The sequence below is a fragment of the Protopterus annectens genome, chromosome 6.part0 (genome assembly GCF_019279795.1).
Source record: "Protopterus annectens isolate FY-2018-M chromosome 6.part0, PAN1.0, whole genome shotgun sequence".
NCBI lineage: Eukaryota > Metazoa > Chordata > Ceratodontiformes > Protopteridae > Protopterus > Protopterus annectens.
Genome location: NC_056737.1, coordinates 913,596,029 through 913,612,051, shown reverse-complemented (window position 1 = coordinate 913,612,051; position 16,023 = coordinate 913,596,029). Strand labels below are relative to the sequence as shown.

General features: G+C 37.4%; 1 protein-coding gene across 1 annotated transcript in view; it reads right to left on the bottom strand.

Annotated features, from left to right (window-relative positions):
* The window catches only part of LOC122804601 (cholesterol 24-hydroxylase-like), a 730,604-nt gene that overhangs the window by 414,840 nt on the left and 299,741 nt on the right, over nt 1-16,023 (bottom strand). Inside the window, exon 5 of the mRNA XM_044074564.1 lies at nt 14,031-14,117. Coding sequence (XP_043930499.1) covers nt 14,031-14,117 — 87 coding nt within the window. The remainder of the gene's footprint in view (nt 1-14,030; nt 14,118-16,023) is intronic.

Sequence of the window (16,023 nt, the reverse complement as noted above, 5' to 3'; positions counted from 1 at the left end):
TATGGCAATTTATACTCTACTTTATGTACAAGCTTTCTTGACATACATGCAACATAATTTTCTACAACAGTCATTCTGACTTTTTTGAGAAGTCATACTATTCCTACTCATAGCATTTATACTATCTATCAAAGATATTTCCTCTTTTACCTGTTTACAAAATAATGGCAAAACGCTTATTTTCTAATACCCAGCAGATACTTTTGAGCAGTCAATAACACTTGCACTCTTTCTTTTATTAGCATTAGGTGTCTTTTCTATTCTAAAAATTGTTCAGAATTCATTATATACAATGCTTTTTCCAAACTGCTTTATAGTCCTTTCTTGTTTCATTAAAATTATTTTTTTCACTTGACAATACAATATTTAATACTTCATTTTATAAGTATGCCATCACTGTGTCTATGTATCCCAAATCTCTGTTAAGGATACATGCTGTTTTCCTAATGTAGTTGAAATAACTTTCTGTTGTTTTGTATCTATGAAACATCCATTTAATTGTTTTAATTCGTTTGGCTTCTTTAATATTTAAACAATTTTCACCTAAAATAAACCATATGACCATGTAATCTGTGATTTGAACATTGACAAATATTAGAAATCTTAAATGTATTGTATCAGAATAATAAAAATATTCAGTTTCCATCTCTAAATGTCTTCTAGTATATGTGTATCCCATATAAGGTCCTAAAACAAGTGTACAATAATGCAGCAGATCTTTTATTTTTCCACACCTCCAGACATTCTTTTCTGATATGACAAATTCAGTTACCTACCATACTAACACATTACCTAAAACAAACGGTTATAACAGCTCAACCAATTCACAGCTCAAATAATTCTTCTCTATGTTTTACATTTGTCGGTACATAAATTACTATGAAGCTTATCGCACCTAATGTGGTATAGATGTCACAAACAATTAATCTGCCCAGAATCTCAACCAAAACACATAGCATTATGAAGTTATTTTTCAACAGTATTATTGACCCTGGCCATATCTTTTCAGAAACTCTATACAACTTTAAGTATATGATTCATAAAGGCAATGCATAGTAAAGGAGCAACTACATGTAAATTTAATTCTACGTATATGTAAAATATCAGTAAGCCATGCATGACCAGCCCAGAATACAAAAAGAAACAATATAGTAAGCATGTAACATATACTTTAATTTTATTGCAGACATCTAAAACTGTAACTCTCCTGCAGTCATTAATAATACTGGTCACATTCAAATAAAGTATAGAGAGACTCTCCTTTCTCTTTTCTGAACTCTGTTTTTGCCCTTTGTCTTAATTTTCTTTTTCATAATCTTTTTTCTATAGTAGTATTTTTTTCTTCAATATCATCACTTATACCTGCTTCCAGTACATCACTTGTTTCCTCTTCCTTACCCCCCTTCACTTCATGACAAAGAACATTTACTGTTACTTGAAGCTGCTTCTTCTTCATCATTTTCTCTCATTCTAACTTGGTCTGGTACAGGATGAGAAACTGAAACAGAATCAACATTTTCCTACCACTTTATATGCAACAGGTCTGTTACTATGTTTTCAATCATTTAGCAATCAAATCAAAAAATGATGATTGCTTCTACATTTCTTACAAAATATTTTACAATTCATTTTTGCATGGCCTAATTTACCACATTGCACACATCTTTCGTCATAATTTTTCTAATGTTCACTGACTCCACAAAAAAAAAAAGTTTTTTGGTTCATGCCTCTATGTTATATAAACATTATATCCTACTACATTAACCATCCCAGGAATATGCACTATTTTTACCTGCACCATTTTGAGTATAATCCAAATTTCCCAAGTACCATTAAAGATCTGCCTGCCATCTTAAATATACACACATATATATATATATATATATATATATATATATATATATATATATATATATATATATATATATATATATATATATATATATATATATTTCATAAACAGTTTAACATATACCTAAAAATAAGTTATAAGCATGTCCTGTTCAATTTCAGCAGTGCAGAATTGTACCAATTATTTTCATTTAAAGTTCACGTAAGTAATTGATGATTGTTAACTAATTGTTTAATTAATTAATTCTTTCTTTAGTATTATGTTTTCATTGTTGAAGTTAATGTTAATGTCTAGAGTTTGGGAAAGTGGGAAAAACTTCCCTACCGCTTGCTCATCAAATAAAAATAAAAATTAAAAAAGTTCACGTAAGTAGGTTCATAGGCAAATGAAAATGATACTGTGCCAATGGAATGCACAATTGCTTTAAATTACATAGTTGCAAAAAGTATCCTGCTGCAGTTATGGTCTCAAATATCACATCACAAAGATTTCCTTCATAACCTGAATAATCTGTCTCATATCATTCACAGAAAAACCCAATGGCATGATTATCCCTGACATAACATCTGTCAATAACTGATTCCATTTTTGACAAAATCCTTATCACAGGTAAAGAATTAGATGCTTGCCCAAAAATAAATCCATACCTATTTTATCTTGTTTGACCATTGAATAGAATTTCAGTATAACATGCCCTGCTGATGATGACCTTATAGTACTTAAATCTTTGTCCAAATGGCAAACCATTCCCTCTGGCCCAAAAGATCTTTCATGATGTTTCATTACTTCCTGTGTAAAAATCTACACTAATCTCCCATTCAGGAACATTGAGTATATCCATTATCTGGCGCCAAGATACATCCACCTTCACCGGGCTCCTCTTGATTGACCACTCTTTGTAACATGTCTATCAGTAATCCATCTTCATTAGAAACATAATATTCCTCAGTCCCAATGCTGTTGTACGACCTGCGTTTTCCATCTATCCACACTCCATTTTTAGCTCAACACAGAACGTACTGTCATGCAAAAAGTAGGAGAATGTCCCCAATGCCCTGGCCAAATTTCCCCTAAGAATATAAATAACAGCTAAGGTCTCACCTGACTAGAGAATCACTAGCCTAGTGGAACTTATCTGATCAACAGGAGATAAAATGAAAAATAATGCAAAAGGCAGATAACAAAAACTTTACAATTATATAAATTTACAATCTTAATATGAGACTAATCTGTCAGTTAAAAATATAGTCAACAGGAAAACTTGACATTTGCCCTGTCTTCATTAACTGCAAAGCTCTGTCATTAAAAAAGTTTAGCTTCCAATGGCATTAGGAAATGCTTTAGCATATTTGTCCCAGTGACTTACCTTGCTGACTTTATGCCATGCAACAAGTATCTAAAACTATATGGATAAGACAATGCATACTAAAGGACTAGCTACATAAAAAATGAATTCTGCACATGCAGGCAGCACCAAATACAAAAAAAAAAACAAAAAACAATGTAATATACCCTTCCATTGTGGTGCTTATACATAGCATCAGATCTGCTGTGAGCATGATAAACACAATAAGTAAAATACAACATAAAATACAGACAGCACTGTGGTCCACAGGACAAGAAGGCATCATGCAAAGAAAACAATAACATGAACAGTTTTTCCACAATTCCATTTCACTGCCCTCTAAAATTAGTCAATAAATGGGAAAAGATAAAGGCAGACATGATGATTAGGGAGAAACTATCATTGAGTAATGACATGAAAATATGAAGCTAAGCCCATGCTGTAGCATAGAAAGATGAAGCCCTAACTATGGCCCATGTGACCTGGGTTTGATTAGCTGTTTGGATAGCTGAGGTGCTGGCAGGGTGGGATGGGAATGCCTATTGCAGGGATGAAGGGTCATTCCTACTGGCACTCCCTGAAGGGAAGCATGATCCGTAAAGGGAGAGTATCTCTCTTAAAAATATGAATGTCGGTGTTGGGAGAAGCTAGGAGGGATAAAACCAGGGTAGGTCATAATGGAAAAAATCCTTCACCCTTGCAGAAGCAGTTGACAGCAGACCCCACCCCCGGCCCCAAGCCTGGAACGTAAAGTTAGCTCAGGATGAAAGGAGGAGTTAGGAGACAGGCCAACGGCAGAGCTACGTGAGTAAGACTGGTGGATATGAATCAACTGGGGGGAGGGACAAAAAAAAGAAAATATGTAGCTGCATTTTACATTAAAGGATCATTACTATTCAAAAATATACATGCGGATTGGACATTCCAGTCATCATGCCATTGTAAATCAAGCATATACCAACAGAGAGAGGTCTAACCACTGAAGTATTGCTGAGTGGCCAGATTTTTTATTGGCATATGCTGGATAACAGCACCTTTATCCTATTTAACAAAGAAGAAAACAAAATATGAGAGACTTCAGGGATGTTCAGGAAACCTCTGGACAATTGAGAAGAATGGTTATTGGCACTACAGTTGATCAGATTATTGCTAAACATACATCTTAATTGTCCACAGTTTTGAAAAACATCCCTGATTTTCCTCATATTTTTGTGCTAGCCCTAACAAAAGTTTTGATTTTCTAGTAAACTACTGAAGACTTGTATCAGTCAATAATACCAAACATTACAGTTAAATAACACAAACACACACACACACACACACACACACACAGACACACACACACACATGCTCTTTCCTCTATCACCTCTCTTACATGGCACTGCTGTACTGTGCAAGCATTGGGACATAAGTCCCATGTGCATGCAAAGTGTGTCAGTATGCAGAAGATGAAAGAAGACTAAAGTGCCTCTATACAACAAAATTATTTAAGAATGGTAATCAATTTCGTTCTCAACAAATATCATTGTATAATAGTGAATGGCTTTGTGTGATCACACCACCAGTGGTCAAATCCTGAGATATCCACACAAGCAGTGGATTATTGCTAAAACATGCCACTAATAAGACAAACTATGAATAATACTAAGCATCTGCTAAACATAACTGCTATACGCACACTCCAGTGGTAATGTACACAGACAGCAACACAAGCAGCTCCAGTGTCAGTGTACACAGACAGCAACACAAGCAGCTCCAGTGCCAGTGTACACAGACAGCAACACAAGCAGCTCCACTACCACTGTACACAGCAACACAAGCAGCTCCAGTGCCACTGTACACTGCAACACAAGCAGCTCCAGTGCAGTGTACACTGACAGCAACATAAGCAGCTCCAGTGCCAATGTACACAGACAGCAACACAAGCAGCTCCACTACCACTGTACACAGCAACACATGCAGCTCCAGTGCCACTGTACAAAGCAACACAAGCAGCTCCAGTGCATTGTACACTGACAGCAACATAAGCAGCTTCAGTGTCAGTGTACAAAGACAGCAACACAGGCAGCTCCAGTGCCAGTGTACACAGCAACACAAGCAGCTCCGGTACCAGTGTACACAGACAGCAACACAAGCAGCTCCAGTGCCAGTGTACACAGACAACAACACAAGCAGCTCCAGTGCCAGTGTACACAGACAGCAACACAAGCAGCTCCAGTGTCAGTGTACACAGACAGCAACACAAGCAGCTCTAGTGCCAGTGTACAAAGACAGCAATACAAGCAGGTACAGTGCTAGTATACACAGACAGCAACACAAGCAGCTCCAGTGCCAGTGTACACAGACAGCAGCAATACAAGTAGCTTCAGTGTCAGTGTACACAGACAGTAACACAAGCAGTCAGTCAGATAACAAACACAGATCATCCAGCTACAAGCAGCTGGTAGTGACAACATATGTAAAATATGAAATGTGAATAAATCATGTTACTATAACTGCTCCTCTGTGTAAGTGCTCACTGCAGACAGCTATCTGATTAAGCAAGTCCTAACAATCTGAGAAATCCAGTTCAAACAACAAACAGCAATATGGCAGCTATGACCTAAAACACAAATGATAAAGTAATATGATGGTAATAGCAACCTGTCAAGATGTGAGAGGGTACAACATTAGATGGAGAACAAGTATTCAAAACTTATCATTCCAAATATGAAAATTCAAGACCAAATATCTGAAGCATCTCAAAAATAATTTTTCAATAGCTGTCTTCTGCAGACAGGTTTGCATCATACCCTCCACGTAAGCAGTCTTTGCCACTGTACCCTCTAATAAATATATTACTCCTGGATTGCCATATCATGGAGCTATGGGTCATCACCAACCTGCCCACTGAAAAAATAATCTCAATATTATTATATTATGTTGGTTATTTTAGAAATTTAAGCTTTGAATATTTATACAGATTTCAACAAAATCACTGTGGTATATGGGCAAAGCATTCAGAGACAGAATGCCAAACTGATGTTTGTCACCAGCAAATACACAAGCTTCAGTCCCTGTGTGACAGCATAATTCCAAACTGTTTCCTTCACACCATTGTTTAGTTATAGCACATTCTAGTTATGACAATAAAATAAATAACATCTGGCATTTTTTTCAAGCATTAAGCAGTCTTTTAATCAGATACAAAAGTCCAAGGCTGCAAGCCTCTCCCATGACCTACTTTCAACTATAAAATAGGCACTTTCACAAAATATACCCCACAGGTTACACTCCCTCCACAGGTTAACACTAACTGCGATTTTTCCCCATTCCATGCTTCCAGGCCTTTTTTCAGTGAGAAATTGATATCCTCGGTTTAACTGTCCAGGTTAATTTCCTTTATCCTGTAATAACTGGCAATTATGAACTTGTGATTTGGTTAATTGCTTGGAGAAAGTTTCCATAGTCCAAACTTTCTGAAAACACATTTAAAGGTGTACACATTTTCCAAAACCAGTTGTTGTTCTTCTTTCAGCTTTTCTTGGTTAGGGGTCGCCACAGCAGAACTCCGGTTTGCTAATGATTGGCAGTAGATATTTTTACAAGGGCCAAGGTGCCAGCTCGACGCCCAACCTTCAACGAAGGCACACCCATTCTATGCATGTCTTGCAAATGCCACTCAACCGCGGGGAGGACATGCAGAGTCTACACAGAAGGCACTCCTGCCGAGAATCAAATCGGAGAACCTATTAGTCTTTAACCTCAAATCCCACCATGGTATCCTACATAGCAAAGATGTTTCACTTTACCTCATCCAGTGTAAGTGGATGAGGATTCTTGTGATTTTAGTTCAACTTGCTGATACTGAACCATACCTCTCAACCTCTTAGTACGAGAAATCTGGACAAAGCCTGACAAAATAGGGGGACAAAGGCCCAAAACTAGGGACAGATTTTAAATATTGGTCTTCTAAACTTAGAAAACTGCTACAGTAACAGAGTTTGTGATAACATACATTTTCTGAAAGATTTGAAGTCTGAAACTTAAATGTATGGCATTATTTAGTTACTTCATTCCTCAGATCATCCCAGTGATTTGCCAGAAAACCACAAATTTTATGAACAACAGACCAAGAATATTGGGCAATCATCTGGACAGTTGAGAAGTATGTATTGAACAATTGCTGCTTTCAATAAGAAATCACAGCTGGTACAGTTTGTAAGCTTGTGGTGCACTGGATCCCTTTGTTGTTGCAGGTCTGGGAGGAGCAGGGATTGTACTCCCTGAAAAAAGTCCTTAGTTTAATTTTTTTCATCCAGCTGAGCTCCTGATGAGCTGAACTAAATGAGTTCTGACATTATTCGGTTGAACATCTTAGATTTATAGGCAAAGCATTACAAAGAATTTAATGTGAAAGTGAATAGAACTAGTAAATCACAGTAAAAGTCTCAATAAGTGAAGTGATGTTTCTCATAGTTCTGTTCTAATATTTTGTTCTGGTTGTTTTTCACTTAAATGATGTCTTGTGATTGTAGTGTTGTAATAATTTTTTGTTTATCTGGTTAAAGCTGAGCTACTGACATCATTAGAATGATAAAGTTGATACTGTAGAGAATGTGGCTTTCCCTGTCAATTCTCTGTGCTTATAATGGTCTATAAGTTGTTAGGCATAGTCATCAATGTTTGTTACTGATAACTGCTAAGCACAGTCAACAATAACAAATGTTCATGCAGTGCATTAAAGGGGTGTTATGCTATAAGATAACATGATAATTATTGAAAAAAAGTATTCTAATGGATTTCAGAATAAAACAGCACTGAACTATATCCCTTTACATTTAGTTTACTTGTAACATAACTGTACATCTGTTGTGACATCTGGTAATACTGTCCATGCAGTCAGTAATAATGTGGTGCAATGATATTTCTGACAATGTTTTGCAACTACAAATGATATAGTGTATTTAATGACAAATATAGTTGTCACATGAATTTTATACTGTTTTGTGTTCTAATCTGGCCTACAGAGTACTTTTGCATGCTTTTTTCTTTATATATTACAATGGCATATGTACAAGTTACGAGAAAAAGAATTGCAATAATAAAAATCATGTCTCCTTTGACATCTCAACAATGATATTACCACTGCCCATCTAGCAGACCACATCGCAACTACTGCTCAACCAACATTGTGTTGCACAATCCTACAAGTTGCCATTTGTAAAACTGATTTGCATTAGGTTATTCACCCTCTTTTATTAAATATACAACCTCTAATGTTACACTAAGTTTGTATAAATGGAATAGTATTTATTCCATTTACTGTTGGTTGGTACAGCCTTGGTGTTAGAATATGTATTTGGTAATTAGAGGTATGAGGGCAAAGCTTCTATATAATATTTGGGGTATAACTCCCTACTAAAACAATAATTACTCAAGAATTTTTTTATGTTTGTAGTATGATGGTGCTAAGTATGGTTTGGGAGAGCATTAGCAATCAACCAGGTGGCAGTAAAATCATTGCTTTCAAGGTGAATCCTAGAAATGTAGCTATATGGTAACATAAATAAACTCTCTGTACGTCAGAAGTCACAAACTTAACAGCTGTAAAATATCTTTTTTTTTTTCTTAATTCCTTCACTAATGATGTATTTTTAGAGCAACAGAGTTGATGCATTTTAATAGCATAATAGTGTTGCTCTTAAGATTAGCAATATCTTTTTTCTAAATGATATGAAGACACAGGACGACAGCCAAAATGATGAATGAGGTTCCACAGCCACAGGTTGAAGGCTTCTGCAGCAGCTTAAACTAGTTTTCTTTACATCGGTGTTATCAGTCCAACAAAACTAGATGTATATGAATCCTAATAACCGAACATTTGAGCATTAGGGTACTACACTTAAAAACTGATTCACCCACAGAAACTTTTTTGTACAAAACTATGAGCAGAAACTACTACTCACAGTGATCAAACATGTTGTTCCAGAAACAAACTGCACCACACGGAGGTTCAATAGCAGCAGATTATACCTGTTCCCAAATCCATTTCTTGTAACCACTGCCATAGTGCAGTCATTATTTTCCCGCTGCAGCAATATACGTAGATGTTACTTCAACTATACACAATAACAGTGGTTTGTTCATACAGTGGTACAAGTACTATAAGAAAATCAGCCTTTATTTATTATTCATTATAGTCTTTGCATGCTACTATTTTGCTGTTAAAAGAATATATGATGATATGTGTATTCAAGAAATTAGATTTCTATAAATAATAAAAAAGAATGCCTACACGTGATCTTCTTCTCTTGCCTTTTATTTCTCATGCAAGAAACCTTATTTCTTCTTTGAAAAATTAACTATTCCTTCAATCAGCATACATGCAAAAGTTTTCCCTAGCTATGCATGTCACCGCTTACTCAGACTCTTCTGTTTACATATTTAATAACCTACACTTCTCCTTCCTTTATCATTTATTTACATCATTTAAAAATGAGTTAAACAGTTAAATAATTTGTTGTTTCTTTATTGATTTATTATCCTGAGAGCACCCCAGCACTACTAGGCTATAACTCATACCATGCCTTTTGGCCACAGAACCAGGAACAAAACACAAAAGGCTGGGGTGTATCCATATTCATCAAGGTTACCCACACCTCCAGGTTAGTGGCACAGCACAATGCATCAGAGATCATCCATGTGCAACAAACAATGGGCAAAACTGCAATCCAAATTGTAGCTTGCTACAGATCACCCACCATGACCCAGGACCCCAATTCCACATGTCTGGAGACACTGGGAAATATGAAGGTCCTACCAAACACCCTAATACTGGGTGATTTCAATTACCCAAACATAAACTGGGAGAACTACTCAAGTACTAACTCCCTTGCCCAACGCTTCCTAGAATTTATAAACTCAAATGCCCTGGATCAACTGGTCAACACCCCCACAAGAGGGAACAACATATTGGACCTGGTCATCACCAAGATGGGCGACCGGTGTTCCACACCGGAGGTGAACCCCTCGCTGGTTAGATCAGACCATAGACTAATCACTCTGGATATCCACATTCCGCCCCCCACCCCCAATCAAGAAACCCACCATGAAAAACTTTTCAAAAGCAAACTTCACATTACTTAAGATCGAGGTGGAAAGGTTCACAGCCCCCATGCTAAAGGACAATGCTGTCCAAGATGTTGAAACCTTTACAAAGACACTCTATGAGCATCTGCAGGAATGCATGGATCGTGCTATCCCAAGTAAAACCAAGACTCACTCTTCCAAGAAAAGGAAACCAGTCTGGTGGACTCCTGCCATAAACAAGCTATACAACAAAAGGAGGAAACTAGTACAGAAAAGAGTAAAATCCCAAGAAGGAAAGACATCCCTCATCAGTATCAGCAAGAAACTACGATCCCTCATTAAATCATTCAAGGATAGTTTCGAAAGAAAAATTGCCAATGACTCCAAAGATAACCACAAAGCGTTCTTTAGCTATGTCAAGAACCTAAGTGGAAACTCTCAAATCTGCTCTGAGTTAGTGCAGAATGGCACAAAATACACTGAACCGACTGATATTGCCAACATTCTGGCAGACAGGTTTAGTGCAAACCTCACCCACCTCTCACCCACTAAAGGGCCCATAACCATACCAGAAGAATGTAGGGCCCCATCAATCACCAACACACAGGTTAAAACAGCCCTATCCAAAGCCAAAAACACAGCTTCAGTGGGACCGGATGGTTTCCCAGGCCATGTCTTACAAGAGCTCCAAAATGAACTAACCCCTCACCTAAACACACTGTTCAAACTCAGCCTCTCTACAGGCTAGTACCCACAGAGTGGTGCACAGCAACATTTACCCCACTCCACAAAGGTGGAGCCACAACAGATCCCGGGAACTATCACCCTATAAGCCTTACTAGCCTGGTCTGCAAGGCATCATCATCGAACTCATTAACAGAGACATTGGGAACCTCCAAACTTTGGACCCTACCCAGTTTGGCTTTGTTAAGGGAGGATCATGCCTCCTAAATCTGGTGGACTTCTTTAAAACAGTTACCAAGGCATTAGACGAGGGAAAGGAGGTCCACACAGCCTACCTAGACCTCGCAAAGGCTTTTGACACCATTCCCCATTCTAGTATTATAGACAAGCTCACCAGCCTTGAACATAAACCCCTATGTCACGAGATGGGTTGCCAACTGGCTCATGGATAGAACCCACATGGTGAGAGTCGCAGGCTCTACGTCCAACTCTAAACCAGTTACAAGTGGCTTCCCCCAGGGCTCAGTCCTAGGACCCCTCCTGTTCAGTATATACTTCTCAGAGGTACAGACAAGTATATGAGGACTATGGCTGACCAACTTCACAAACGACTGCAAACTATGTGCCATAACTGATTCTCCGGCTGATACAGACACCCTCCAGAAGAGTCTCACTGAGACGGACACCTGGTGTCAAAATCATGGCCTCAAGCTAAAGGCCAAAAAGTGCATAGTCATCCCCTTTGGAAAGAATAAAGTACCCGCGAACTAGTCCCCTAAATACAGAAAATGTAATAAGGGATCTGGGGACCCAAGTAGATAGTAATCTCTCCTTTGATAATCATATTGCCAAGGTGGTTAGAAAATTGTTCTATGTGGCCCACCTAATCACAAAAGGGTTCGCATCTAGAACAAAAGAGGTTATTATGCCTCTCTACTCATCACTCATTAGACCCATCATAGAATACAACACCCCATTTGGGATGTACCTTACAAGACACCTGCAACAGCTGGAAAGACCACAAAAGTACCTCACCAAGAGGATTACTGGCCTCAGACAGATGCCTTATGCATCCCGACTCAAGAAACTCCAGCTGTACTCGGTTGCATACCACTTACTCAGAGGTGATCTCTGCCTGACATACAAGGCCATGTCCAACCCAGAATTGATGGACATGCTCCACCTAAAAAAAAATAAATTCCGAAGAGCCACACGCTCTAGAAATATAAACCTGACCACAACGATAAATAGGACATGCTGGGGAGATAGATTCCTGTCCCAGAGACTCCCCATGCTTTGGAACAGGATTCCAATATACATCAGGCAGAGTCCCTCACTAACATTCTTCAAGACAAACCTTGGTGGGTGGATGGGAAACAGAAAATTTACCCCGGGGATCACTGCAGTGGCTCTGCTGGACAGTGGCACAGGGAACTAATGGCTCTGCTGGACAGAGGCACAGGGAACTAATCTAAGGGGGTAGAGAAAGCCAACACATTCTGGCTAGGCTTATAAATGCCCTTGGGCAGATAGCCTAGTACTTACCTATGAACCTATTTATGTAATTATTGGGGATTAACTGCTAGCCTGGTCCTACACACCCATGAAAAGTGGGATGTGCAAATAACTATCAGTCAGACCTACCAAAAATAGAAAATATCACAAATGATAAGAAGGAAGCTTCTTGCTAGTTTATTCCTCTCTATATTCTCCTATGCGCTATTAAAATATGCTGCATCTGAGTTAGCAACATTGTAAAACTTCTCAGCACTACCAACTAATGGTAGTGACCTCTTGAGATTCTCTCTGGTGGTCATTTGTGACGTTCAATAGAATCTTCTAGTGTTAGTCATAGCATTAACAGTGGAGTTCCGTATATTATAGTTTTTGTTAGCTTCAGTCTTGATGTTACATTACTTAATGGACCCTTAGGGCTTAATCATAAACATTTAATCCACAGCCTAGCTGTGCAAAAAAAGATTTTATGGCACACACTACTCTGTGCAGAATTCTCTTTACAATACATTTTGTAAGTAAAAAATATTATACTACTGAGCATTTTCGAGTTTTTGTTTACAAACTCAGAATGTTGTAATAGAGCTTTAACAAAGTTAGGTAATTTCAGCTGGTGGTGAGGTAAATGTAGTCAATGAAAATTATGGTACGTTGCCAATCAGTTGCATATTAATAAAAGTACAATGCAATGCATTTGATATGCCCCTGTTTGAAAATCTCACTTAAATGTAGCATTTAAAAGAAACAACTAGCATAAAATACAGAAAAGTGAAGTACAGATTTATGTATGCAGAATTGGAACATCATTGTTCCAAAGTATGGATTGCTTGTTCAGCTAGTCACAGAGCATAATAAACCCTTCTGCACTCTCTTGACCAAACGACTGGTTCAGCCAGAAAGGGTTCAAGGGTTTATCATCAACAAATTAAGTAGGCTATGCAAGCTAGGTTATTTCACTGGACATTAAAAACTGTCCCTATTCCTGGTAACACACTTCCTGTTTAGGATGAAGCTATGCTTTCATTTGTGGGCTTTGAAATATGTTCTCCTCTTTGAGGTGCTCTCTCTAAATGCATACCAATAGGAAAACCATTAAATCCACAAAGACAAAGAACGTTAAAATATCTGTTAACAGCATTAGCAACTTTTACAAGTTTGTCATTCAATGGCATTATCACCTTTGGAATAAATTTCCCATGTTCTATAATAATGCCAGTCTCTTCACAGTTTTAAAAGTAACCTTGATGAAGTCATGGGTTCACGCAAATTTAAAAAATGGACAAAATCCAGCAACCTACTAGAAGGCTGTTACATTACAAGCATTTTACTAAACCAATGAACTTACAGACTGCAAAATGGTATAAGGTGAACATTTTTCATTAACAGAGTTCAAAAGATTGATTTAATAAACACTGATAGCTATGTCAGTGAAACTGTTAGCATCTGATCACTAAAAATGGCTTTTTATTGATGAAATGTAGTTCTACTTTGTTACACATGGCTGTAGATTCAGCTGCTACAATGTTATTCTGTTTTTATTGCAAAGAAGTATATCTGACTTACGATCGGTTAAATGCTGGATCCATTATTCTACGTTGTTTATGCCAGTGATAATAATCCAAGCTGCTCACAAGTCCTGTTCCTAGAAACCTAGAAAAAAAAATACAGCAGTGGTAAAGAACACCATCTCAGTATATTCCGTGGTGCAAATACTATTATTGTACTGTTTTATCTACTTATAGAGGTGTAAAACAGTGGACATTGATTAGGAGTAAAAAAAAAAAAGAGTCCACATCAGCAAGACAGAAAACGTGTGACTGGCCCAGCAGTCTTAGAATGCCATTATATTTAAACAGACAGAAATGTTTAACTTCTATACAATTACCAGCTGCTTCTACTTAAAGTTCTTAAAGCCTGAAACCACTTAAGGTTTGTGTGAGTGTATGTGTGTGTGTGTGTGTGTGTGTGTGTGTGTGTGTGTGTGTGTGTGTGTGTGTGTGTGTGTGTGTGTGTGTGTGTGTTTATTTTCTTGTATCATTCATGCTAGTGTTATTTTCCAGGTCTAGGCCCCGACCACATCGAGCACCCTTCCCCCTTTTTCTTTATACATGTTAAAATTTACTATGAATTGATACCATACTTTTTGTGATATGCTGGAGGTATTTCCTCTTGTGACCTCTGACTAGTAAAATTCATATTAATTTCATGAAAGCTAAATACTTGCCTTGCACATGTAAAATATAGAGGGAGAAATGTAGTTTCATTTTTAACCATAAACATTTCTAAGCCTCTTATTAATGAAAGCACATGTTGAGAAGTACTCTCTAAAACAGAAAAAGAAACAGTCAGGAATCAATACACTCTGCTCATTTTCTCACCAGAAGTAAAATATAAGCGCAAATTCCAAATTGGCACCCATGACACAAGGCTTTCTAGTGATCAGCAGTCTCCAGGAAATAATATCCCTGTGCTCCTTCTCTCACCAGCAGCAAAACAGAGGAACTAATTCCAAGGTGACTACTGAGAGGCAGAATGCAGCCTCACCAATAATTAGTGGTCTTGGAGTAGATGTTGCAAATTTTAAAGGTAAGACTGGAAAATGGGCTATTATCCTAAGAGCTGCAATGTGCACTAGGCAGTTAGATATGAAAGTAGGGGGAAAAGCTTTAGCTATCTATGTGGAAAACCACTAATTCTAAAAGAGCAAGACAGAGTGGAAGGGGTGGGCACATTGTATTCTGATTCTATAGAATGCAGTGGGATGACCAATAAATTGAAATAGTTGAAGGGGAGTGATTTCACAAAATTATAATTTTGTCCATACTCACAATAGCCAATGAAAGGGGAGAGGGAAGGAATATGTAATCAAATTAACATAAGGGGCAGGCAACTAGAAAACCAGTGGAGTTTAAAAACACACCAGCACCAGAGTGGGAGAATGGGGAAAAAATCATTTCTATGTGACTCACAAGAGGTACAGCTGTGGTCTCTTTCCTAGTTTAAACATGCAACTAAAAGCAGAATACAAGTAAAACACAGTGTAAAGAAAATAAATCACAACATACAACACAGAAGAAGGCAATAAAGCAATTCAAAAGCAAGAAAGCAAAAATAAACTAACATTTTCCTCACAGCAAGTTGTGGAAGAGTTTTGGTGAGCTTTTCCAGTTAAGCCTTAATTTTTTTTACCCCTTAAATAGAAGGTTTAGTTCTTAGTTCTTCTGTTCTTTCATCAGTTCACAAGTAATTAACATTAACTGACCTGTTCTAATTTCTGTGTGACAACTGTGGTCTCTTTCCTAGTTTAAATATGCAATTAAAAGCAGAATATAAGTAAAACATGGTATAAAGAAAATGTCAATATACAAAATATGAAAAAGTAGAAACATTAATCCTTCCCTCACAGCAAGTTGTGGCAGAGTTTGGGTGAGCTTTTCCAGTGAGTTTAGAAATTATAAAATTACAACAGACTTGAATGGAAAGGATTTTCATGGTAATCTACAGGTTAAAGACATTTCACACCTCATCAGAATTTGGATTTAAAAACATTAAAGGC